Here is a 26,709-nt window from a genome sequence, read left to right on the forward strand (position 1 = left end):
GCGACTCTTGATTCATATGACGTCCCGTCTGAGAGGTGGGCCGGGCTTGTCTTGCCACAGTTGATTTAAAGAGCACGCGGATTGCTTTCTACGTTGACAGCCGAGGAAAGAAAGGACTGTAAAAAAATGCAGCAAAGTATTCTAGATGGATTGAGGTTGTCAGCAGCAGAATATAGAAGGATGTTTGAGGGGTTGGCAAAAGCAGCAGATGAGACATGGGGCCAATTCGCAACCCGGCTGGAATATAAACTATGTTGAATACTATAAAAAAACCTCAAAGGCTACCACTTTTGCAGAATTAAAGCAGTTAATGGTCACAGACAGGTTGAAGGAGTGCTTAGCAGCTGAGGCACGGGCTCATATTGTTGTCAATGAGAATCAGAGGTTCCTTTCTCCTGGCGAAGTGGCCAAGCTGGCGTCGAGTTTCGACGAAAGCGTGAGATGCAAACCAGGGTCAGCAGCTCATTTGGGAGGCTATCGAAAGGCTGAGTGGGGACCAGAAGGAGCCGGCCGGTGCAACACCTCATCAAGGGGAGAATTCTACTTTAAGTGGAAAGAAAGGACGGTGCTTTGAGTGCAAGTCACCAAATCATTTCGCTAGAGATTGCCCTCTCAAAATTACAGGGGATAAGGCAGGCAGACGAGGCCAAGAAAAACCAGGAGACCACGCCGTGGTGGCTAAAGTGAATGCTCCTTTGGAAGAAATAGCTCCTGCGAATGAGGTTGGCACGCAGGAAACAGAGGGTAGGTAGGAATTGCCTCGAAACAGTAACATTGAAAAGTTTGGAACAAAGCATTGGTTTGGGTTACAGCATTTAATGTCCCAAAACGACTCAGGCTATGAGGGACGCCGTAGTGGAGAGCTATGGTTAATTTCGACCACGTGGGGTTCTTTAACGTGCACTGACATAGCACAGTACACGGGCCTCTACAATTTCGCCTTCATCGAAATTCGACCGCTGCGGCCGGAGTCGAACCCGCGACTTTCGGGTTAGCTACCGAGCGCCATTATCACTGAGCCACCGCGGCGGCCTGCTGTTTTTCAAGGTGATCTGCAACTGTCTTATTGGAATTTATTGACAGCTTCCTGTTGCGGTGTGCTAACATTTCATTCTTGGGTGTGCGTTAGCTTTCAAAGGCTAGAAAGCTCCGCGAAGAAGTGCATTGTGATCATAACTTTTACAAAAGCATTTTTTCCAGATGGAAAGTTGTTCCCGCCTCGTCTAACAACGCCAACATTACAAGCGTTACTGAAGCGTTTATGAAAGCAGTGCACCCAGTGGCCCAAAGGGGAAGGCCGCACTGCTGCTGTTTGTTTCCTGTCCGGAATGGCGAAAACCATGACGACCCATCAGCAAAACAAGCTGATGAAAAAATGTCACTGCGCATTGCTTTAAATAATATATGGTAGGGCTGAATAAAAATAGAAAACATTGACCACCGTCTTATTGTTTATAACTGGTGTACAGACTAATATCCTTAGTACCTGTACTTACTGCCATCATTTAAAACTGATGTGGCATTATTAGGTCAAACCAAGTAGCAGTGGCCATCGACACTTGGCCGGAGTTCCAGGTAAGAGGTCTGTTTCCCCATGGAAGCCTTGAAGGAACACTGAAATTACGTCGATGGGCAGATTCTAGTGTAGAAGATCAGTATAGGTCGCCTTTCTGGGTATTGGAGTCAAACTTGGAAGCTTTGCGTGGACCCTATAGTTTAGAAATTAATTTAAAAAATCGCTGCTGGCAGTCGCTCGCTACCGATTAGGGCGGCACACCTCACCGCGCGTCCCCTACCTCGATGACATCAATAGGCAGCTCGTCCCGTCGCATCAGGCGGTGGTGACTCTCGAGATGGCATCATACAAATTCAGCTGATCAAACGTACATTAAAGTGTGGATTAAGGACACAATCCTATAGAAAGCTTAGCACGTGTGATGTATTAGCTGGAAAGGAAATGGCTCAGTATCTCTCGCATATCTCGGTGGACACCTGAACCGCGCCGTAAAGGAAGGGATGAATTGGTGAGAGTGAAAGAAGAAAGGTGCCATAGTGGGGATCTCCGGAGTAGAGAAAAAAAAAATTATCACCTGTGCAGGCAGGGTCCACCCCTACGGCGTCCGGCTCGGAGCCGTACGCTCGATGGAGTGCCTTCGCACGGGCTCTGCGGCGCTGCTCATGGTGGGACGGGTGCATATTCCCCGGGAGCGGCTTGATGAGGAGCTCCCGGTGGAGGAGTGGAGATGGTGAGGAGGGTTGGGTCGTTGGCCGGTATTCTGATTCCGAGGGAGTTCAGGATATACCGGCCTGTGGAGGTTTGTGTGAGCCTGATGTATTGGGCCTGTTGGTGGGCTTCCACCAGTTCCCCGATCGTGTTGTGGAGGCCCATGCCTAGTAATCTGTCTGGGTGTGTTGAGGGGAAGATGAAGTGCTACCTTGAATGCCTTGCAAATCAAGGTATCCAAAGCGTTTTATGTCATGTTTGGATAGTTGTAGGTATGGGGTAGTGTACAGCACACAGCTGAGGACGAAGGCATGAATGAGGCGACATAGGTCGCGCTCCTTCATGCCTCTATGATGTCCCGAAACCCTGCGGATGAGGTGCAATATCGCGCCTTCAACCTGCTTAAGTTTATTCAGGGTGGTGGTGTCTTTGCCATCGTTCTGGACGTGCAGGCCCAATACACGAATGGTGTCAACCTCAGGTACCGGGTCACCATTCATACAATGGCAATTGGGGAGCGGGGAGAGCGGCGGTTCTTAGGCCGGATGAGCATACTCGGAGTTAAAACATCACTTTCAGAGAAGCGGAAAAGCTTTTCTCAATGGTTCAACACCCTACTTTCGCCGATATGGTGCAACAGGGCATGGCATCACAGCGGCTTCCAGCTTCTGCTCAGGCCACACACAGTGAGCCTGGAGCAGGGCCACCCGTGCCCCTGGTGGCAGCAGCTAGCGCCGCGTCACCACCCATGAAACAGGCTGTGCGCACCTCCAGGTCAGCAGGCCCCAACGCCTCGCCTCACACGGCGAGGTCTGAACCACAGTTACCCGTGCGTTCTGCACGATCCTCCTGCACCTCTGAGCAGGCGATGGACACAACTCCTCCATCGCCCTCGCTGCAACGGCGGCAAAGCTCTCTCGAGCGCAAAAAAAGGGATAAAGTCCTTATAACTGGTCCAAAAGACCCGCAAACCTAGGGTTTTAACCTATCCCCAACCGCCCCGTAACAATGGCATTTCTTGTTCACTGATACTGTCGTGGAATTTTAAAGGACTACACTGACACAACAGATATTTTAAATTCATTCTCCCCGGTAGCACTCTGTCTCCAGGAGACTAACCTAGGACCACAGAAAAAAAATATTCTTAAAAAATATCAAGTCTTCTGCTGTGACCGACAGAAATCAAGCAGGCTCTCTGGAGGCTCTGCTGTTGTGGTCCAGGGTGGTGTCGCAACTCGGAAAATTGACCTAAAAACCTCATATGAGGCACTTGCATCCACCGCCCTTGATTTTAAAACCACAATATATTCCATATACATTGAACCACATCTAACCGTCAGACTTCACGATTTAGAAGCACTTTTCATACAACTACCAGAGCCATATCTTTTAGTTGATTTTAATCCTCACTCCTCGTTTTGGGGATGGATGGATGGAAAAAACTTTATTGTTAATAAATTGGTGTTCTTGACCCTTACGGGTCACTGGGCGCCGTGGAAGTGAACATGCTGACGTCAGAGGCCGAATTATAGAAGATTTTATTCTCAGCAGCAATGTCTGCCTCCTGAACACAGGAAAACACACTTACTGCTTTCAAAGCAGTGGGAAAATGAGCTGCCTAGGTTTATCTTTTTGTTCACCAAGTGTTGTTACAGACTTTAAGTGGGATGAGAGCGTGAAGCTTCTTCCTTTGTTTCTTGAGCTGCTAATTCGGATTGGATCAGCTTAAAAACATGCATTTCCCTGGGTAGCAAGAATGCCACCCAGAGTGAACGTGGCCGCTGCTGGGGAAAGACATGGTTTGCGAGCCCAAAATGAGCGAGCCGGAGCTCACCGCATTTGGTAGCAAGCACACCTTGACCTCGCAAGTTCATGTTTGAGTTAGGAGAAAGAAAGAAAGAAGTGAAGAGATTAAAAACCCCGAAGATGGAAAAAAGCACCGGCCAACCCCCTAAAACTCATGAAAGTGAAAACCCAACGCGAGGACAATCAAACAAAAGAAAACTCCGAAGTAAAAACTACATGATCACCTTCTTGGTGAATCGTCCGAGACAAATGAGGCTTCCGAGAAGCACTCGCGAAGCTAGCCAGGAAAGGGCGGAATAACTGAGACCAAGCAGCTTGCCCACCTTGATTGTCGATGGGCATAGCATACTCCGGGCGCCAAAAGCCATTCCGTGCAGCAAGAATTGTTTCCTGGCCGGAAAGTTGGCCCGGAATACTCTGTACTTTGAAGCCTTTTCATTGTTCTTGTTTGTAAGGACACCCTCATTTGCATCCCACACCACCGCTATGTCTACTACCAGTACCTGGGAGCTTGACTCTATGACTAGATCGGGTTTTAGCCTAGTCCCCTTGTCCGTAGTGAAGATGGGCTCTTCACGGACCTCCACCCCAGGGAGTTTTTCCCTACATCCCTACGTGTCTACAGCCGGTTAACCTTAATTAATCACGCAAGCCGCCTCAATGGCTCAGTAACGGCGCTCGGCTGCTGATTCGAAAGACGTATATTCGATCCCGGCCTCGGCGGTCGAATTTCGATGGCGGCCAAATTGTCAGTGTACTTCAAGAACCTCAGGTGGTAGAAATTTCTGGAGCCCTTCAATACGGTGTTCATCATAGCCTGAGTTGCTTTGGGACGCTAAACTCCCATAAGCACTTAATTATACACGGCAGTCATATTCATTTAAACCTACCTGCAAACAGTGCCACTTGCCTTCGCAGGCGTGAAAAACACGAGCTCATCAACCCCTTAAGCGAGCGAGTTGGTTAAGGGCTAGGTGAGATTTCCTGTCTCGTAGACTATTCCTACTGCTGCTACGCGATGCTGATTCAGCCGACGATACCACAAAGAAAATGCTTGATCTGCGAACTGCTGTGGTCCGCACTTCTGCTTTTCATACCATTTTCTTTGCAGCGGTAAAATTTGTTTCCCGTCTATTTAGTGTTGTAGCTACTGATTTCAAGTTTTTAGTGAAGACGAAGCACGTTTGACAAGGCGAAACAATCTCTGTACATTCCCGATAAATTCGCCTGATGCCTCGAGGGGCTGCTGTAACGCTGCCAAACTTGACCTTAGGGTCGCTATGTAATTCGCTTTCAGTCAAGCATCGTCAAGGGAAGCAGACGTTCCGCTGGTTTATGGGAAGTCGAATATCAGAGGTCAGCTTTTTTTTTAGTTTTGAGGTGAGTGGAGTCTCTTATATTGTTCCAAGCGTATTTCCTGTACCGCTTTTGAAGTTCATAAAGTTAGAGTTCTCTGTTCACCTAAGTGGTGTATGCATGTCTTCCACTCGTCGTCCTCCTCCAAATCACATGAACCTCAAAGAAATGAGGTAAAGAAGGGCAAGACTTATCCAAACATCTTTAATCTCAATTTATTGCTTTCATATGCTTATACAGACTTCAAGGTTGTAATTTGCGTAAACAGCAAACGCACGAAATAGTGCAGTCACGTGACCACTTTGCGCGCGGAAGAGTGCCCAATCTACCAGAAGTGATCAAGCTTTGTACACAGCTTTCAGATCGCGTGATACTTCGTGCTCTTCTAGTGAACGTGCTGGACGATACTAATGCTAATGAGTGAATAAAGCCCGAACGTGTGCCTAGTGAGTGACCTCGGACACGATGGCGTGTCTTTGACGTCACCGCTGGGCTTTGTACGAGCGCGCGTTTCTTATTCGCCGCTCTCGATGACGCCCAGAGTCCGCCCTTCCGTCTCCGGCAAGAAGGCGGCCAGGCCACCGACGATCATCATGAGCGTCACAGCCAGCATAAGCGGCGCGTTGACGGCGCGTCCGATCAGCAGCAGCTCGTGGTCGAAGTGGAGCAGGAGGAAGGCGAGCATCCAGCGGAAGCTCCAGGCGACCGGGGCTCCCACGTGGTGCAGCAAGCCAGGTCCCGAGCACAGCTCAGCCGTGAGCAGCGGCGGCAGGTGGCACAGGCCGACAGAGTAGCTGAGCACCAGCAGGATCACCGAGTACACGGCGTGCCAGCTGGTGTCACCGCGGGTCGCTGCTGCCGACCACTGCCTGTGTGCGTACAACAGAGGAGGCTCTACGTGGCACCGTGGACAATGCAGGCAGGCCGTGTCCCGCCGCTATGTTAAATTTCTTTTGGAGCGAGAGATCTACTCCTCGGTATACAACTTTCGATTTTGATGTGGATGGGACAATGACCTTCACTGCCTCACAAGGTCAAACCGAACTTGACTGCGCGGTGGTATGGCCCAAGCTGTGGTAGTGTGACTACGTGATTATATGTCTATTCCCATTGTGTACCTGACCTTGACATTTGATTTGAGACAATGGGCACCACATAGACATTTACCTTCATTGCCTCATAAGGTCACATCAAACTTAACTGCAGGGTGGTATGGCCCATGCTATGGTAGTATGACCACGTGATCATATGACTGGGTGCCTGATCTTGACATTTGACTTTGATCGTGACATTTAATTTGAGACAGTGAAGGCCATGCTTAAGAGAGCTTTCGCTCGTATAACTAGGTTCAAGCCACGTTGAACCCCAGCCATTTTTTTTTTAAATGGTGACAATAGCGACTCTATTCTGGCAACACTGCATAAAGAAGACGGAAAGAGAGAGAGAGACTTGTTTTTGGTCTCTTCTCTGTCTGTTCTTGGCGCTGTGTTGTCGCAACGAAGCCCTGGCTATTGTGAGCAGCAACCAGTCGAGCGTGCTACCAGTTGTAGTAGACCTCTCAGATAATTTTAAAAAATAAGACGAAGCGTAGTGCAGCACTGCTTGGCCAGGCAGAAAGCCAATTAAAATATTGCAGAGCGGTTACCACTGTGTAATGCGAGAATGAGCGGCAGCTGTTGAGGAATTTTCATCTCGTGATACACATCAGCAAATACCCTTGTGGTTTGCGTTAATCCTTTCACACGCTGTTGCGTTTTTTTATCTTTTGTGACTATAGCTGGGAGGCACGATTTATTCTTTTGTTTTTAAGATGCGTATTGTATCTGTACCGCTGTGGGCTGTATAGGGTCAGAGGCCTCGTCAGGCACCATTAGACTTTAGCTTCTGTCCCTGCATCAGGCTCTGTTTTTCGTCTGATGCTGAAATAAAGTAAAGTCTATGCACACAATACTGTACAAAGTGAACTCGCAGCTTTTTCTCAGTGCGGGCTGCACCTAGCAGCGAGTTCTTTCTTTCAGGTAAATTTCATATGCTTCAATTCACAAAAAGGCTGTTTTTTAGGCCATATAGTGAACGCAGTAAGTAATATTTCGCAAAACAGTGAGCGGGGTAGAACGTCGTCCACCATTTCTGAGGAGTCATTTTGCCACCGGTAGTAAATCATTTTTTTTTCGGAGTTTCAAGCTTAATGCACATCTTCGAAATAAAAATTATACCCATGGTCATTCGGGTGTTTACTTCATAAGTCACGGCATTTCGTGTTACTATTTTCATCAATTTCAACTCTGTACAAACTCTTGCGCAGATGTTAAGAAGGCAACCTTTTCTTGCTCTCTATTATAAATCACAATACGTCCCTTCAGCAGCCTTTTATTGTGGGATATGTTTCTGCATCTTCAATATGTATTGCGCTGTCTTTGTTACAATAGCTTCCCAAACTTTCATGTTTCCAAAGTTTTCCACTACAGTCGCATGCAAGTCAAGAACGAAACGGCAAATGCCCCTCAAAGGAATTTGTCCATCCAGTGGCGTCGACCAATTTTCATGACGCGGTGGTCAATCCGATTAAGCCATGCATGATCAAATCCCTCTCTTCCGCCACAGCCTATAATGTCCGTCTGCAGGTCTAAGAGGATTAACCATACAGTCATGAGAATTGTCCGACACCATTAGCTGGAGGGCCTCCTTCGAGGGCCGTTTGCTGCTTTGTTGTGGGGTTTCATCCAACTAAAGATGGTTTGGTTTGGTTTATGGGGTTTAACGTCCCAAAGCGACTGAGGCTATGAGAGACGCCGTAGTGGAGAGCTCCGGAAATTTAGACCACCTGGGGTTCTTTAACGTGCACTGACATCGCACAGTACACGGGCCTCTAGAATTTCTCCTCCAAAGAAATTCTAGCCGCCGCGGCCGGGATCGAACCCGCGTCTTTTGGGTCAGCAGCCGAGCACCGTAACCGCTGAGCCACCGCGGCGGCCCGACTATAGAGTAATACTCATGAGACATTTAATTTTCAAGCAGAAATAGCAGCAAAATTCGTTCTTTTATACACATTAAGTGTTCCCTTTGGTGCTGTAGCTACCTTTGCTCTACATTTTTGCGAGTGCTCGCGCGTTTTGGACAATTGTTTACTAGTGCCTTGCAAAGACTGCGTTCAACCAATGGACTGTGCTGCACCAGCAGCCTATGTGTACTGCAGTCTTCAGGAGGCGAATTTGGGAATCTTTAAAAACTAATTTCAATTACATTTTAGGATGTGGCTCTGTTTAGTTAATAGCAAGGCGCCAGTCCCCGGAAACGGCCATCTTGATGACGTAGAAGGACGCTGCGGCTCACGTTGCCCTAGCGACAGCTACACCTCGCATCCCGCGGTACCGCTCACTTGGACCACATCACCAGGGAGGCGCAGTACGAGAGCGTCAGATCATCGTACACCGCTCTATTAACCCTTTATTTAACATATTTAAAACCATGATTTACCAGGACGTGATCAACGCAGACTTTTGTTACGATGTATCAAGGCAACATCCCTTGCTCGAGACTCAGAGCTCAGAGTGCAAAATGCGTTGAAGGCAGTTTGATGGTTTGGTTTATGGGGTTTAACGTCCCAAAGCGACTAAGGCTATGAGAGACGCCGTAGTGGAGGGCTCCGGAAATTTCGACCACCTGGGGTTCTTTAACGTGCACTGACATCGCACAGTACACGGGCCTCTAGAATTCCTCCTCCAAAGAAATTCCAGCCGCCGCGGCCGGGATCGAACCCGCGTCTTTCGGGTCAGCAGCCGAGCACCATAACCGCTGAGCCACCGCGGCGGCCTTGAAGGCAGTTTGAGGACAAATTGAAGCTGACCTTGTGCAGATTGCGTACCTCGTTCTAAACTTCACCTTCACAGGAAACGGAGCTTCATACAGCCGAAAAAAGCCAAATAATAAAACACTGGCGCCTCAGTCACACGCCTTTTCACTACCTCTGGTGACGTCAATTCTTGCTTTTTTTTTGCTCCTTTCAGTGTCTAGTGCACACCGTCATGCTTCAATGTCGTGCGTTTGAAGCGAGTTGTTTCGTTTTATCCAGCAGTCTTCACACCAATAAATACAGTCTTTCGCTGGCAAACAGGAGTCAACATTTCTTTTTTAATAAAAGAGAAAGAAATATTTTACAGCATTTTACAGGGAAAGCATCCCTTTACACCCCATGTTACTTTTAGGTGATCGAGCACTGGTTGACATCTCTTGTATTTTTAGGTTTCTCAGGGAAGCCAGTGTTTTAAACAAACTAAGTATAAAAAGCTTCACCTTTAACAAAAACTCTAACCTTGTGTTTGGCGCATCATAGCCTCAGTTGTTTTTGCGCCATTAAAATCAATATAACTAACTTTTTAAATAAAAGAATTAAGCTGGGATGAATTAGACCTCAGAATCGCTTCAGCTCGGCCAGACCTGAAGACGAGGTGTTCGAAGGGCGGGAAGACGCAGAAGCAGAAGGCCACCAGCAGCGTGGACACGCACAGCAGCAGGCGGCGTCCCGCGACGCGCGTCAGGAAGGCGAAGGTGACCACGAAGGCGGCGTGCACGGCCGTGATGGCGGCGGCCGCCAGGGGCGCGGCTACCTGCGCCACCAGCCCCTCCGTGGCCTGGGTGCCCCGGTAGAGGAAGAGGTGGGCGCACGTGGAACCCTGCACCAGGTGGAGCACCAGGCACGCGGACAGGCGCCTGTACGCGGGGAATTTGGAATTCAGAAGTAATTAATTCGTTCCGAGAGTAAATGTCTCTCCCTAACCGCGCCTTAAAGCCGCCGCGGTGGCTCAGTGGCTATGGTGCTCGGCTGCTGACCCAAAGGACGCGGGTTCGATCCCGGCCGCGGCGGCTGGAATTTCTTTGGAGGAGAAATTCTAGAGGCCCGTGTACTGTGCGATATCAGTGCACGTTAAAGAACCCCGGGTGGTCGAAATTTCCGGAGCCCTTCACTACGGCGTCTCTCATAGCCTTAGTCGCTTTGGGACGTTAAACCCCATAAACCAAACCAAACCTAATCGCGCCTTGAAGGGAAGATATTAAGGACGGAGTGAAAAAAAGAAAAATCGGAGCGGCAGCGAGGCGAGCCGCGCGCCGTGACGTCACTCGGCTCCTCGCGCATGCGCAGAACTGCACCTGTTGGAGGTCCGCGAAACGGCGAGACGGCTAGTTTCAACCGCCTGGGATTCTTTAAAGTGCATCGGCATCGCAATGCATATGAGCGCTTTTTGGATCTCGCCTCCATCGAAGCAAGGCCCAAATTTGATCCCGCATCCTTATGCTCAGAGTCCTGACGCCGCAACCACTGAGCTACCGCGACAGGTAGAATGGGAAGTAGGTCATATTAGCAGGATGCCTCGATGCCAGCTATCCCGTCTATGATGAACACTTTCATAGCTCTCTGTCAGGGCACACTATTCTTGGGCCTATAGACAGCGCGGAAATGTGTGCGTACACGAAGTGGCAGAATTGCTGCGTGAGCATTTCGAGATACAGGCCTTGAATTGCATCGTCTCATTTGGCACGTTCTGGCCAGTGCCAGCTACAAGACCTACATGACCATTATGGCCCTACGGGATATTTCATTGGAAACGAGCACCGATGTCTCGGTTGCAACGACGATGCCATCTGCTCCAGGCCAAGTTGCTCGTACACATAAAACTCATGAGTTTGCATTTGCGCGACCGGCTACAATACTCTTTCAGTTCGATCCCCCTGATCGTTTAACAACTGGAGCTGCTCACATTGGTGCATTTCAACTGGGAGATCAGCGGACAAATCTCCAACATGAATCGGCCACAGAATGCTGCTTAGATGGCTGTTCAGTGCCTATCATTGTCTTTAAAACATATAACCCACGCTAGCTGGGTCACCCCGTATACGTAAAAGGACACCTTCAAGGGTTTTTAACCAACCGTATGAAACTGATTAACAGGTTCCTCAGTCTCACTCTCCACCAATGCCTTACTAACTTTCAGTTCATGTAAACTGGGTCAATGCGTAATTAGGAGAACGCCTAAGCTTCGCCTTAAGGGTAGACGCAATAAAGGCTTAGCGCAGCGGGTGACCCCCCGTGGCGCCATCTACTGGCAGGTGGTTGTCATGGAGATGCAGACGTGCCACACTTGTCGTGTCCTCCTCTGGTCACGTGATTTTAACGTGACGCCATTGTGATCATATGATGGGGCCAGCGACCAATCAGTGACTGATTAGTGATTGTTAATTAGTGACCAATTGGTGATTGTAAACTAGTGACTAATTAGTGATAGTTAATTAGTGGCTAATGACGCGGACAATATTTTTCACGCAACCTGCGGGCACATCCTGCGGACGCCACTCATGTGAATTGCTTCCGCATTGAAACATGCCACTAAATTTAGGTGATTAAGTAGCTCCAGGTTTCAACCTAGACGGGATGTATACTGGCCTGGCTTGTGTAGCGTACGGCACGGTAGCCGTGGCGCCATCGTCGGGGCTCTTGCAGCGCTTCAACTCCGGCGGCAGGTCGTACCCGTAGAGGCGCGCGGCGGCCGTCTCCGCATCGTGGCGACGGCCGTGCAAGAGCAGCCACCGGGGGCTCTCGACCAGGAACCCCTGCGCGCCCAGCAGCCCCAGGGGAGCCATGGACCACACGGTCGCTTGCAGTCGCCACGAGAAGCCGGTCAGCGCGTAGCTCGCCACGATACCCGTACTGGTAGCCACCTGGGTGCGCGAGCACTGCCGAGTCATATAGGCCGCGCGGCTGACTCCGATTACTTTTAGAGCATTCGATCTAATGCTGCCATTGCTCAAGGTCGCGTTAGTATGAAGAAACACAAGGTCATTCAAGTGGTACCTTTGGTACACAGATTGTGGACCATCTAATCGGCGTAGAATGTTCGGAGTGGCATCATACGATTCAGCGCGTTACGTTACGGAGCATAGGATTACTAGTCTAATCAAAGTTTGATTTGGTTTATCAGGGTTTAACGTCCCAAAGCGACTCAGGCTATGAGAGACGTCGTAGTGTAGGGCTCCGGAAATATCGACCACCCGGGGTTCTTTAACGGGCACTGACATCGCACAGTACACGGGCCTCTAGAATTCCGCCTCCATCGAAATTCAGCCTCCGCGGCCGGGATCGTTGCGGCTGAATTTTGATGGAGGCGAAATTCTAGAGGCCCGTGTACTGCGTGGCTTATCATAAGGATTCGCACCGACGACCTTTTGTTCCCCAAACCGTGACTTCTTATAACTTGGAACGTCATTACGGCCAAACTAATTGACGTAGGACGTTCGAAGTCCTGCGAAGCGATTTATCTTCTTGCAAGTAGATATCCGGATATAACGAAAAATTTGTACCGGATATAGCGGAGATGGCTAATGACCATATATTCGTTCGATAGTGCTAACGGTCGATACTCATACGCTGCCTGTGCGTTATGGTCTTTTTTTTTTTGGGCGCAACTGCTGACTTCTCGTCTGTGTTTTAGTTTCAGTCTCTCCAATCCCTGTATTTTGCTACTAAATGAACTTGGAGCCGGACCGCAGTAGCTTCCTGTCTTTTCTTTTGGCCTATCAGTGCAAGCCTAGACAAGGTCAGTTCTTCAAATTACTCTCTGCGCGCTGCTTCGTAGCAATAGATCAAATTACTGAATCATTCATCATCAACATCAGCCTTACTACGCCCACTGCAGGGCAAAGGCCTCTCCCATGTCTCTCCGATTAGCCCCGTCCTTCGCCAGCTGCAGCCACCGTATCCCCGCAAACTTCTTAATCTCATCCGCCCATTCTGCCCCCCTACGCTTGCCTTCTCTTGGAATCCAGTCTGTTGCCTTTAGATACCATCGGTTACGTTGTCTTAGCATCCCAAGCAACCACCGATATCCTTCGGACGGCCGACAGAGGTCTGTTTCGGATGTTCTGTACGTCCGCTGAACATCCGCAAACAGCCGGTAGACGTCCGTCGGCCATCCGAAAGGTGGCCAAAGGTATACGGTTCGCCCGCCGACGGACGTCCAGTTGAGTACGTCCATTGGCGGATCTTTCTCGAATATTCGCATATATTGTGCATGCGTGCTTTCTTCACTCCGCGCGGTGCAATAAAAACAAAAACAATTTGATGCATAACACGCATATTTTATTGTGGTTGATGATACATCAGCAGAACAATGGGTTATATTCGGAAAATTTCTTAAATGTGACTCTTCAAACGTGGCAAGCTTGGGACACACATCCGTAATCTTCCCACCCACAGGATTTCTGAAATAAAAAGAACGCGGCAAACATAAGTCATGTGAAGCAAATGGCACAATGCAGCAGCCCAAGTAAAAACATTGGAACCAATTAATAGAAGTGTTTAATGCTGCAAGTATAACAGACAATGCACTTTAACAAACACCTCAATAAAAGGCAATAACAGCTCTAACTTTTCCACACCATATTTGACAATGTATCTGTTCTTTATTTATTCTCATGGGCCTTAGGGCACTAACCTGCGCAGCACTGTACGCGACTGTGCACAGAAAGCCGCAAAGCTTCCGTTGCGAACCACTGCGAACTACACGTACTTCCCATGGTCTGCCTTTCGCGCGTTGTCACTCTTTATATAGGCACAGTGAACCTAGCGATGCCTTAAAAATTAACAAGATGCGAAAATACTCCGTCCCGCAACTTTGAAGAGGAGTTGGAATTAGCCGCGTTAGTTGAGGGCGCCCGCAGCTGTGTGATGTAGGCTCCCGAAAGTGTGAGAACAGCACACACTTGTGGAAGCCATCTCCTCGCGCTTACTGCTCCCACTGTCCTGTGAACGAATGTTATATGAGCATGCTGCATTGTCCTAGAAGCAAGTTCCAAGAAGTGTACTGGATACATACCTTCGTAGGCAATCACATGTGCACTAAGCCTTCTTTAAACCAAGGTCGACGCAGTACGGGATTCCTGTGTTCCAGAAGAGCTTCAGGCGCTTCCCGTATCTTTCGAATTGCTTAATTAAGTTACATACTACTTTCGTCCATAGACCGAACAAAGCCACACATCATAATAACAGAGCTATAAAGCTCTGCGCGATAACACTACGCGACAAATCAACAACAACGTTACGGAGCCGTACTGATGGATTGGATTGGACTGACCGCGAACTGACATCTATGATGATGGTGATAGCAGAATGCACGGGAGAGTTGATACTTACGAATGGTTTCAATGGCAAGTTTAGCTAGCAAAACGGTGGACATGTCGCACAACTCCACTAATTTGGAGAAGTTTTGAAAATTAATGATGCAGTATCAACACTTGCGAAGCTAAAACAAGGAGTACCACAGGGATCAATATTGGGCCCATTACTATTTCTAATCTATATTAATGACATTGTCGAAATAGATAGTTCTGCTCAAGCTATAATGTATGCAGATGATACCAATGTCTTCTTCTCTTCACATAACCTAATGACATTAGAATTTTCCGTAAATGACTACCTTGTAAAACTTTCAAACTGGTTAAGAAGGAATAAATTAAGATTAAATGCCTCAAAAACAACATATGTCATATTTCGTCCCGCCAACAAACCTCTTTACCACAACCTGAACGTGAAATTTGAGAACACCTTGATAAGACAAGTTCAAGCACAAAAATTTCTCGGGGTTTGGTTTCAGGAAGACTTGGGCTGGTCTGTACACGTAAGAAACCTAAGTGTAGAACTTGCCCGCACAGTTGGATGTCTTTACAGAATATCTGCGCTCATACCTCTCTGGCTGAAAAAGAATATTTATTACTCACTTTTTTATTCCAAACTAACCTACGGCTTAATGGTTTGGGGCACTACTACACAATACAATTATACTAAGCTAATTACTTTACAGAAGAAAATCCTACGCTGCTTCGAATCTTATCGTGGCATTCCACAGGACTTAAGAACCGCTCCTCTATTTAAAAAACACAACATCCTAAAGGCAGACCAGTTGTATTATTTCAAAGCACTGCAAGTAATACATCAGGAGAAACTATACGGAATTATTGCCTCCGAAAACGCTGAATACCTTTTGAGGCACCGAAAACACCGTACACCAAAAATCCGAACAAATTATGGAAGACAGACAATGGCGTATCAAATACCTACCATCTTAAACAAATTTGAAGGCAAGCTAAACTTTGAATGCAAATTAAAAGCATTTAAATACCAACTTAGGGAGCTATTGTTATGTTGTCAAATTAAATATAGTCATAATTGAACAGTGTTTTTCATGTTTTACTGTCGTCTCATAAAAGAAACACAAAACTCTGTATAACTCAAAATGACTTTCAGGTGCTTGCGTCTTGCTTTTGTGTCTTTTCAAACAGTATTATGAAGTTTTCACTGAAAATTTAAAAAGTGCATTATGTATTTATGTATTATTTTGTACCGCAGTTATTGGTGCTAATTTGTTCAAGTTATTTGTGTAACGTCCGATTATGTGTGATTTGTTGTTTGTGTGTGCACCTGTATATGCAATACGTTTATGTACAGGTGTCAAATGTTGCGTTTATTTATCTTTTGTGACTGCCGCTGGGAGGCACGATTTATTATTTTGGTTCTAAGATGCTTGTTGTATCTACCGCTGTGAGCTGTGTAGGGTCAGAGGCCTCGTCAGGCACCATTAGCCTTTAGCTTCTGTCCCTGCATCAGACTGTGTTTCGTCTGATGCTGAAATAAAGTCTGAAAGTCTGAAAATGTAAAACTAGTCTAAGTTCTTGCAAAAATTCTGCAACACCTGCTTCTCCTCTTAGATAAATTTAGCTCGTTGGCGGCTCTTGCACTGCAGGAAGGAGTGGAATCGCACCAATTTACAAACATCTTCGCGTCAAACTCTCCAACTGATGCAAATAAAACAGTATACATATACGAAAGACCCGAATTTTCTGTGAAATAAAAAACGTCCATACTCATGGCCTGGGAAAATACTCGGTCTTACATCCTTCGGACGTACACCTCGTCTCTCATGCGGATATACAAAAGTGGACACTGTCCGTACGTCCGGCGGATGTACGAATACGGATATCCGAAATCGGATTGTGTTCGTACGTCCCATGGACGTCCGATCTCGGCAAAAGATGTTCGGATCTAGCTCGTACGTCCGACGGATATCTGTGGTTGCTTGGGATTACATGCCCTGCCCAAGCCCATTTCTTCCTCTCAGTTTCGACTAGAATTTAATTAGCCCACGTTTGTTCCCTCAACCATTCCGCCCGATTCCGGTCTCTCAACGTTACACCTATCATTTTTCTTTCCACAGAGCCGCCGCGGTGGCTCAGTGGTTATGGTGCTCGGCTGCTGATCCGAAAGACGAGTGTTCGATCCCGGCTGCGGCGGTCGAATTTCGATGGAGGCGAAATTCTAGAGGCCCGTGTACTGTGCGATGTCAGTGCACGTTAAAGAACCCCAGGTGGTCGAAATTTCCGGAGCCCTCCACTACGGCGTCTCTGATAGCCTGAGTCGCTTTGGGACGTTGAACCCCATAAATCAAACCTAAGCCATCTTTCCACAGCTCGGTGCGTTGTCCGTAACTTGAGCTGAACCCTTTTTGTTAGCCTCCATGTTTATGCCGCATATTTGAGTACTGAACCATTAAGCCACCTTACTGAGGACAAGCGAACATTCGTGGGTTGGTTCCCTTCAAGATTCCGTAGCAAAGAGGCGGCAGGATGGGGCCATCGGGGCAAAATAGCGCTGCCGTCGAAGAAGAGACCGACCTCGGTGAGTCCCGTGTAGAAGGCTCTTTTCTCCGGGGGCGCCACCTCGGCCACGTACAGGCTGACGCCGATGGTTGTGAGGCCGAGCCACACCCCGCACGACACCCTGGCCGCGTAGAGCGCCACCAACTCGGAGGAGGAGGCCAGCAGGAGCCACGAAGCCGTCAGGCCCACGGCGCACAGCAGCATCGTCGTCCGGCTGCCAAGCGCCCAGAGCGGAAGACCTGCGGAGAAGAGGCCGCTTATCGTCACTTCCGGCAGGCAACTCGGACGACAGACAGAACGGAAGTGCAAAGAGGTTGACCAGGCAATACTCGGTCTGCTCATATAGTATAAGAAACTGACAGCTAAATGGCACGCTTCTTGGGACAACGACCCGGCAGGCAACTCATACGACAGACAGAACGGAAATGCAAGGCCCGCCGCGGTGGCTCAGTGGTTATGGCGCTCGGCTGCTGACCCGAAAGACGCGGGTTCGATCCCGGCCGCGGCGGCTGAATTTCGATGCAGGCGAAATTCTAGAGGCCCGTGTACTGTGCGATGTCAGTGCACGTTAAAGAACCCCAGGTGGTCGAAATTTCCGGAGCCCTTCACTACGGCGTCTCTCATAGCCTAAGTTGCTTCGGGACGTTAAACCCCAATAAACCAAACCAACCAACCAAATGCAAGGAGTTTAACCAGGCAGTACTCGGTTTGCTTATATAGTATAAGAAACTGACAGCTAAATGGCACGCTTCTTGGGACTACGACCCGAACGACAAATTGCACCTAGTTTTAATTGAAGACACGTAGTTATCAAGGACGCTATACTGTAGTCGGGTGTTAGCTTCATATTGGACACACACAACATATCGAACACAACTTCATACTCATTCCCCAGCGCCGCCGGGTACCCAACGGTGCTACAATTGGTAAAATGTGTACCCTGGCCGACTGCTCTGTTTATTTTGGATGAAATCCTTGGGCAACAGGTCGTTGACCGCACCTTAAGTAGATGCAAGTGCTCTAGTGCCATAAAAATTCGCTGTCATCATCATCACCATCAAGACAAAATTATAGGTGAAGCAGTGGAGATGAAGTGACAGCGAACCAAATAATAGGATCGTGCACAACACCAGGAAATTGCGGAAAAAAATCATTTTAAGCCATTTTATAATGAAGAGATTCCATTCAACCGCGGAGAACATGCTCTTGTTGGTTTATTTTAGTTTATCGTCCCAAAGCGACTAAGGCTATGAGGGACGCCGTAGTGAAGGGCCTCTCTCTTTGAACTTTTGTCTGTTAGAGCGTTTTTAAAAGAAGCAAACATTCTGAAGAAAAGAAACTAAAGTTTTCAAGAAAATTTTAAATTTTTTTTTAAAGCGAGGAGCTGCGCAAGATCTCCGCAACTGCCGCTCCGTAAAAAAAAAAAAGCTGAGGCTTCACACATACCTCGCGTTTTTCAGCTTTGCTAGTGAGGCAGCGCTTTCGCGCTAAAATGACGTAGTTGCCCTCCCTCAGAACGAAGCCGGGTTGGGGCAACTACTGACCGAAGACACCGCAACCAAAACGACACACACACGCCCCTCATAAACTACCAGAAAGCCTTAGTCCATACACCCCGCTTGGTACAGTACCTGACAAGAGCGCTCCCCCGGCAGCCCCTAAGAGGAGCGCGTCAGCGAGCCAGCGGTCCTCCGTCGCCGGGTTGTACCAGGACTCTCGCTCGATGGTAGCCATGGCGGCCGACGCGAAGCCCAGCGTGGTGCCGGCGGCGCAGGATCCCAGGCAGGCGACCAGCATGCCGTGCACGTGGATGCCCCGCACCGTGGTGCTGTCGGTGTCGGTGACCGGCGTGCCCCCCTTGGCCGGGGCCTGCAGGTTGCGCAGCTCCTCCATGGCCGCGTTGCCCGCCGACTGCGCGTTGTCGCTGAGATCGGAGACTGCGCCGTGCGCCGTTCCCCCATCCGGGGATGACGGCTCTGGCACGGTTTGCGGGGCCCTGGACAGCCAGGTCGCGCATAAAAACCACCAAAGGATCCACCAAAGGATCTGAGCGTGGAGGGGAAGCTGTTCTAACCCTCTTCACCGCCACCATGGTACTACTAAGAATGCTTAACTGCCTTCTTCCGCAAGCTTCAGTATGCTATGGTACGTTGTGCGACTATATGTGGGGTTTGCTGGCCAAAAACTGGACACCGGCTATAAAAGACGCCACAGAAGAGGCTCGGAATAATTTAGACAACTTGGGGTTCCTCAACGCATTCTTGTCTCACACAGCAGGTAGGCGTATTTGCATGTCGCCTCCATCGAAATACGGTAGCAGTGGACAAGATTCGATCCGCGACTTTCGGCTGAGCAGTTGAAGGCGTGAGCCATTAAGTCACCAAGGCAGGTTCAAAACGATTTGCAGTTTGTTTACAGAGAATACTTTATAACAAATGAGCACATTTTTACAGAAATGCTTGTGATCTGAAAAGATAATTCTTGCTTGTTTTCTACGGCATGTATTTCGTCCGCACTAGAGTGACAGACTATAGTGAAGGCTTTATCTTAATGGCTGCTTCTACGGTCAGCAAGAATGTGAGCGGGGTGTGCAGCCGGCGCTTTGCCCCCAATGTCAGCGCAATAATTTCGATGACTTCCGCTCCATTTCCTTATAAGTGTCTCAATCAGTAACCAGCAGCCATCATTCGCATTGGCCTTACGCCTCTGGCACTCTGGTGCAAGAAATGATATGTCCTCAAAGCCTTAGCATCCTTAATGCTGTCGACTTCGGAGCCGGTGTCGAATGTCTTCACCTCTATTGATTCAGGCAAAATACGTGCGAAGCTAATTCACATTAAAAACTTAATTGGTCGGCTTAGGTCAAGTGCCCTGCACTACGGTGTTTCGCATAGGCCACTGCAGTGTCGGGCGTTGTAGCCCACATGCCGTACCGGGTGCCATGACACTGATGTCATCAAGAAACTATTTATATGAGTACAGAACTTTTCAAAAACACACAATATAATAGGTATTATTGAAATGGTTTGTAAATATGACCTTGCAAGATAAATTTGTTGTTACTAAGCCACACGTTCGCGCACCAGTCACTATGTGTCCGAAAAACCGGTAAGAATGGCCCCAGGCGCGTCGGTAAAGCTCTGATTCACATAACCAAAACAATTCGTTGACTGGCAGTATGTTGCTTCTAGCGGAGTGTGATATACAGTTGCGCGTGAGCATTGAAGACGAGATTGCGCTCTTTCTTTTGCTTTTGAGTGGTGGCGAAGTTATGGAAATATCGAGCTTAAGGCGGATGATAACAAGCTTGTCCGCGCCGCCGCGGTGGCTAAGCGGTTATGGTGCTCGGCTGCTGACCCAAAAGACGCGGGTTCGATCCCGGCCGCGGCGGCTGGAATTTCTTTGGAGGAGAAATTCTTAGAGGCCCGTGTACTGTGCGATGTCAGTGCACGTTAAAGAACCCCAGGTGGTCGAAATTTCCAGAGCCCTCCACTACGGCGTCTCTCATAGCCTTAGTCGCTTTGGGACGTTGAACCCCATAAACCAAACCAAACCAAACAATCTTGTCCGCGTGGCACCATGCGCATAACAGATGTCCGGAGAGAGAACAGTCCTGGGAGGTCATGTGACATGTGAGATGCAGAGACGCGCATACTAGTGGCTGCAGCTATATGAGCGTTCTTCAGAAGCGCCCTTTTAGTTGGTCGCGTCGACATGCTGAGAATTCTTTCGGCAATAATTCCAAACAGTTTCGTGTTTTCATTACCCTATAAACTGATATGGCTATTGTTAACGAGCAACTACGAACCTGTGACTACAACCGGGAGTATAACTCATAGTTAAACATTCAGTTATGAAAGTTGAGTTTACCAGCCTACTTGTGAACGCGAAAAACTGAGGTCCGCCACGGTATCACTATGACGCAAAAGCCATTTTTTACCACAGGCGATAACCTCCCTGCAGTTCCTCTTATTCCTCCTCCTCCTAAAGCTAGGATAAGTAATGACCTCTTCTCCAAGCTAGATAAAAAAAACTAGATGTTCCCCATTTACACAGTACTCAGCCAGTGATATATAGTTGTGCAGTCGTCCGGAGACCTGTCGAGAGCGCTCGAACTGCGTGCCCTCCGCAGCGCGCACAGCTACGTCTAGTGGCAGCGCCTGGTTCGAGATGGCGCTCCTCTTAGCATGGGCTAAGCATCAGACACGCGCAATCTCGAGCCAGGCGCCGCTGCTAGACGTCGCTCTGCGCGCTGCGGGGCGCGGAGGGAAGATCAAATGCACAAGCTATCCAGCCCTCGGACTTTAGCATACATTAAGGAATCGCCGGAGGTAAAAATCTGGAGCTGTCTGCTAGGGCTGCCCTCATTCTTCGGCTTTCGAAGCTAATAGCGAATTAATCAGTTTCATTTTCTCCGCCAAACTAAGAAATTTGCCCAACGCGCAATTTAGAGACGAACGTTTTGCGGTGCATGTGCCGATAGCATGCCTCACAGTAAGGCCCTACATTGTCTGCACAAAAGCAAGAATACGTTCGGCGCCTTCAGTCGAGATCGTGGCTATTGCTCAGAGCAGCGTTCTGCAAAGCTGAGTGGGGAAATTTCTACGTACGCTTCTGATTTCTTGCGTTGGGCCATGGATTACGCTGGGAAGGAGCGGGAACGCACACGTCTTCTTCTTCTTCTTCTTCACCTCTTTATAATGGCACATACCCACGTGGGGGGATTGGCCAAGGTGTAGTGGTATACATAAGAAAATTTTCATAGGATTAAACGTGAATTTTGAAAAATGTATTCATGAAAAACGACAGAAGAATATTGAATTGATATTACAAAGAACATTTTGGCGAGAATAATAATAATTATAAAAAAAAACAAAAAAAACTCCGAGACTTTTAAGGAGTTAGCAAATCAACCTACCAGTTGCAATTATGTAATCATGGAGATTCCCACAAATGGAACTCAAAGCAAATCCTTTGGCGCTCGCTCCGAACGATAACAACACTGGCATAGATAACGGGAGCCCTAACCTGGAGAGAGGGACCTCCAGGTAAATCTTTCTCTGAAGTGCGAACTTTGGACAGTAGAGCAGGAAATGGTCCACAGATTCAACGACCCCGCATGAGTCACATAGGTTTGTCGGAGACAATAAATTTAAACTGGGAATAAATTTAAACTGGGTATAAATTTAAACTGGGAATCCTGCACCGCAGTCGCGTCATTGATACCTCACACTGCCTGGTTTTACACGAACGGACGTTCCATTTATACGCTAAGTATAAATGGCCATATCCATATCTCAATACCATATACTTGCACCCTGCTCACAGACAAAACGACCATCTATACGGACTCCTATGCACCATGCAGACTCTTCCGCAAAGGCACCGTTCCTTCATATTCGGCTGACATACTATCTACGCTGCCAGCCCAGAGCAAGAAATCACCATTACATGGAGCCCTGGACATGAGGGCATCCCTGGAAATGAGCGCGTTCATGCATATGCCCGCGAACTTCGAGTCCAGGCACCGGTGGATGGCCTCGATCACTGCAGAGGCCGTGATAATTGGCCCGGGCCCGGTACCCTCTACCGTCACCCGCCCTTCCGATCCGGTACGACACGGGCGCTTTTTGCGTTCCGCCTCCATGGAAACGCGGCCGCCGCGGTCGGGTTCGAACCCGGGTACTCTGGCTCGTTATAGGCGAGCGCCTAATTACCGAGCCACTGCGGCGGGTCAAGATCAAAACGCAGGAACATCAGTTGGGCTCGTACATATTACGCAATGAAGCTGTTAACCTCTACAGGTCCCATGCTCGCTGAAATGCAGTGTTAACGCTATCGTATCTCAGAAAATTCGTTTATTAAGTTCTTATGAAATTAAAGGCCACAAAAAATGCAGAAAAAAATGCCTGGCGGTTTAGCATTACTAAGCACAAAATGTGTTCGAAAGCACGGTTTTTTGCCGGCGGGCACCACCGCTACGTACCTAAAAGTGCGGTTGAGTTGTCCACTGACTCTGGGAGGCAGTTATGCGCCTCTCCTTTCATCAAAATCAACAGAGTTTAAATTGAAAATGTGCATAACTGCCTGGTGGTGGTGGTGAAAACTTTATTTGTGACAAAGGAGTTTGGGACACATAGGTCCTTGGGCCTCCGCACGGCCCCACTGCACTAAAACGTTCATTTCCCGGAGGCTCATGACGCTGGCAGCCTGGCCTGCGGCGATGGCTTGCTTGGCCGGGTCCTTGGAATACAGTATGGTCAACTAAGCCTCCCAAGTGGTAGGGTGTTCCAGGCCCCGCTGGGCAGAGGAAAAGGATATGGTCGAGAATGTCTTTGGGGTGGTGGCAGAGGGTACAGGAAAGGTTTGTGTGAACTTGGTGATAGCGCGAGCGTATATAAAGGGAGGGCAAAGTGCGTGTTTGGAGCCGCCTCCAAAGTGTCCGATAATAATTGTCAAGGGAGGAATTGGGTGGAGGGTAGAGCCGACGCTCGGCTTTGCAGGCCTGCGTCATTTCACCGAATGAGTGCATGCGCTCCCGCGAGGATGGCTACTCGGAAGCACCACGAACGCTTGTAGCGCCACCTTCAGGCCCACACCTTTCTCACCTCCGCACGTCTTGCCCTCCTCCACCCCGGAGCGTACTCGCCGGCATGCCGCTTATGTGACAGCCAATAGCCGCCTACGCTCATATCTTGTTCTCCAGCTCAGCACACTTGCACCCTGCCTCTTGGCGCCTAAACAGTCCACAGCAGTGGCAGGCTGCTTTGTCCAGAACCGAGCTGAATCTCCAACTTCGCCTGGTGACCTGGGCAGAGGACGTCACGACTAGGCATGGCCTGGACGCCACAACCGGCAGCCTGAAGGCCACCCGCAATGCTGCTGCATAATTTTCGTTTTTTAGGCCTTCAAATAAATAAAGTTTTTCACCACCGCCTCCCGCGAGAACCCCAGATCGGAGGCCGCCGGTGCCAGGTTGAAGGAACCTCGCGCTAAAGCGCTGGCGGCCTCGTTTCCGGGATTTCCGGAGTGGCCAGGCATCAATAGCTACATATGGTGGGCGGGGGAGCGGCGAGGGTGTTCAGTATGCAAAATGCAGGGACGTGAACTCTCCCGCGAGCAAAATTTAATGACAGTCTTAGAGTCTGATAGTATATATCGAGCCTCCGTGCGTGTGATAGCCAGGGCAATGAAGGCCTCTTCGGGCTCCTCCGAAGTGGCAGCTGGGGATATGTGAAGGGTGGCAATCGGTTGGAGGGAGGGGTTGGTGATGGCTACAACCGCGTCCTCGCCTGTGCATGCGGCATCCACCCAAGCGGCATACGGTTCCGTGCCATAGTGTTTGCGGAGCGCCCGTGCGCGGGATTTGCGGCGGGGTTCGTTGTATGTTGGGTGCATGTTTTTGTGGAGAGGTTTAACAAGTAATTCGCCGTGAATATTGCGGGGGACATAGAGCTGTGTCGGATCGGTGGCTGGTAGGCGGATACCGAGGGTGTGTAGGATGTGTCTGCCGGTGGTGGTTTTCGCAAGACGTATGTGTTGTGTCTGTCGGTGGGCCTCGATAAGTTCCCCTGTCGTATTCTGCAGGCCTAGTGGGAGGAGTTTCTGGTTGAGGTATTTAGGGGTAGGTGTAGTGCTGTCTTAAATTCTGTTCGGATCATGGCATCCGGGGTGGAGATTTCCCCGGACAGGAGTCAATACTGACCTAATCTATCATGAAAATGTTAATATAGAGTTCTCTAACCTGATTACCACCCTTGTGGATCTAATAAAAAACAGTAGCCGAAGTACAACAGCCACGAGGCGTTACAAGCCAATTTGTCCGTGGATGACAGAAGAAATTTTGAACGTGTTAAAGAAGAAGGACTATTGGTATCACAAATGGCTACATCATAGAACTAACCAGTATTACTTGTACCAGTTCAAATGCGAACGTAATAAATCAGTGTCGTTAATGAGAGCCCGCAAAAAGGAATATTTTGCACGCCGAATTAAAGCCGCCACTGGGAATTCAAAGGAAATGTGGCAAATTGTAAATGAGGTGACACATAACTTTAAAAAACGTTCCATACTTCCCTCCAATGTGACTGAGCAGACAGTTGAAGAATTTAATACATTTTTCACCAAGGTTGGCCCTGATCTAGCATCGAAACTTCCTGATATAAGTACTAGCAGTGATCTTCCGCGGCCAGTTTTAAATTCTTTCGTTCTGCACCAAGTTGAATTAAATGAAGTGATGTGTGTCGTTATGGATTTAGCAACAAACAAGGCGGCAGGCTACGATGGCATTCCTGTGAAGCTAATTAAAGAAAATATTGATGTTCTAGGACCCATATTATGCCATTTATTCAACCATTCAGTACTCAACAGCACATACCCATCATCCCTAAAGATAGCACGTGTTACTCCTGTATTCAAGGACGGCGACTCCTCTGACCCTTCTAGTTACAGACCTATCTCTGTACTTAGTGTTATTAATACCATATTCGAAAAAATTCTTTACAAACGTATTCATCAGTTTCTTGAGAAATATAACATTATATGCTCAGAGCAGCACGGATTTCGCCCACAGTACTCCACCAGCTCAGCAGTCATCACTCTTACCCAGGCAATTAATGATGCTTTACACAATAACAGACTCGCAGCAATTATCTTTCTGGACATTAAGAAAGCCTTCGACACAGTTAACCATGACATTATGCTAAATAAACTAAAAACATATGGATTTCGCGATAAGGTGCTTGACTTTTTCTCTAGCTACCTCACAAACCGCCAACAAATTGTTTCAATGAAATCTTTCTCGTCATCCCTTCAGCGCCTACACACAGGGGTTCCCCAGGGGTCTACTCTTGGTCCGCTGCTCTTTTTACTGTACGTAAATGATCTGCCCAAGGTATTAGCTTCATCCAAAGCCATCATGTATGCTGATGACACTGCCATTGTAGTTACTGCTCATCATACGGTCGAACTTGAAAGCATAGCAAATATAGAACTGGAAAAAATCTCTGACTGGTTTCTCACAAACAAATTAACAATCAATGCTAAGAAAACTAAATACATACTGTTCCACTCAAAGAAAAAATCAATTCTTTCAACTGATATTACATTAACTATTAACCAGTCCCAGCTTGAGTCAACAAATAATTTTACATATCTTGGAGTCACACTGGATAAACATTTACACTGGCAACATCATATTGAGGCGACTTGCACTAAGATGGCTTCCGGTTGTTATGCTCTTCTCCAGACGCGCGAATACTTTGATATCAATATCCTCCGTGTCCTATACTTCACATTAATACATACTCACCTTTCATATTGCATCGAGTCGTGGGCCTGGACGTATAGCACATACCTAGAGCCTATTAAAAAGTTACAGAAGCGAGCACTTAGAATAATTTCATTTTCTAGTTACACTGTACGCAGTAAGGCACTATTTACTAAACTACGCGTATTACCCCTCAATTTACTTCGTGAGAAAAGAACTGCCGAATGTGTCCATAAAATAATAACAAACAACCTCCCGTTTGACATATCAATATTTAACATCCCGCCACTTCCAACACGGAGCCGCACGTACGGCAATTTTAACTTGCCAGTGAAAAGAAATGTATATGGAG

The 26,709-nt window shown here is 48.2% G+C and overlaps 1 protein-coding gene and 1 long non-coding RNA gene across 3 annotated transcripts in view; one reads left to right on the plus strand and one right to left on the minus strand.

The window, feature by feature from the left end:
- The window catches only part of LOC149332967 (uncharacterized), a 77,337-nt gene extending 75,900 nt beyond the window's left edge, over positions 1–1,437 (plus strand). For both annotated transcript variants that reach the window (XR_016285272.1, XR_016285271.1), the window contains exon 4: positions 1,201–1,437. This is a non-coding gene — a long non-coding RNA (uncharacterized LOC149332967). The remainder of the gene's footprint in view (positions 1–1,200) is intronic.
- Positions 1,438–11,782: 10,345 nt separating this feature from the next.
- On the minus strand, positions 11,783–26,413 carry LOC149332969 (solute carrier family 2, facilitated glucose transporter member 8-like). The gene is made up of 4 exons (XM_089557599.1): positions 26,400–26,413; positions 18,721–19,085; positions 17,105–17,328; positions 11,783–12,100 (listed from the first exon to the last, which is right to left on the minus strand). Exons 1-4 carry the CDS (start codon positions 26,411–26,413, stop codon positions 11,783–11,785), a joined length of 921 nt encoding a protein of 306 aa, XP_089413725.1.
- Between the last annotated feature and the right edge of the window lie 296 nt (positions 26,414–26,709).

Source organism: Amblyomma mixtum, chromosome 8, assembly GCF_055824585.1.
Source record: "Amblyomma mixtum isolate Tamu chromosome 8, ASM5582458v1, whole genome shotgun sequence".
Classification (NCBI taxonomy): domain Eukaryota; kingdom Metazoa; phylum Arthropoda; class Arachnida; order Ixodida; family Ixodidae; genus Amblyomma; species Amblyomma mixtum.

What these genes read in the sequence shown, in the direction of transcription:
- LOC149332969 (XM_089557599.1), bottom strand. An exon ending in CGGGGGAGCGCTCTTGTCAG is followed by an intron (nt 17,329 to 18,720) that starts GTACTGTACCAA and finishes TCTTCTCCGCAG; the next exon opens with GTCTTCCGCTCTGGGCGCTT. An exon ending in TCTACACGGGACTCACCGAG is followed by an intron (nt 12,101 to 17,104) that starts GTCGGTCTCTTC and finishes TCGCGCACCCAG; the next exon opens with GTGGCTACCAGTACGGGTAT.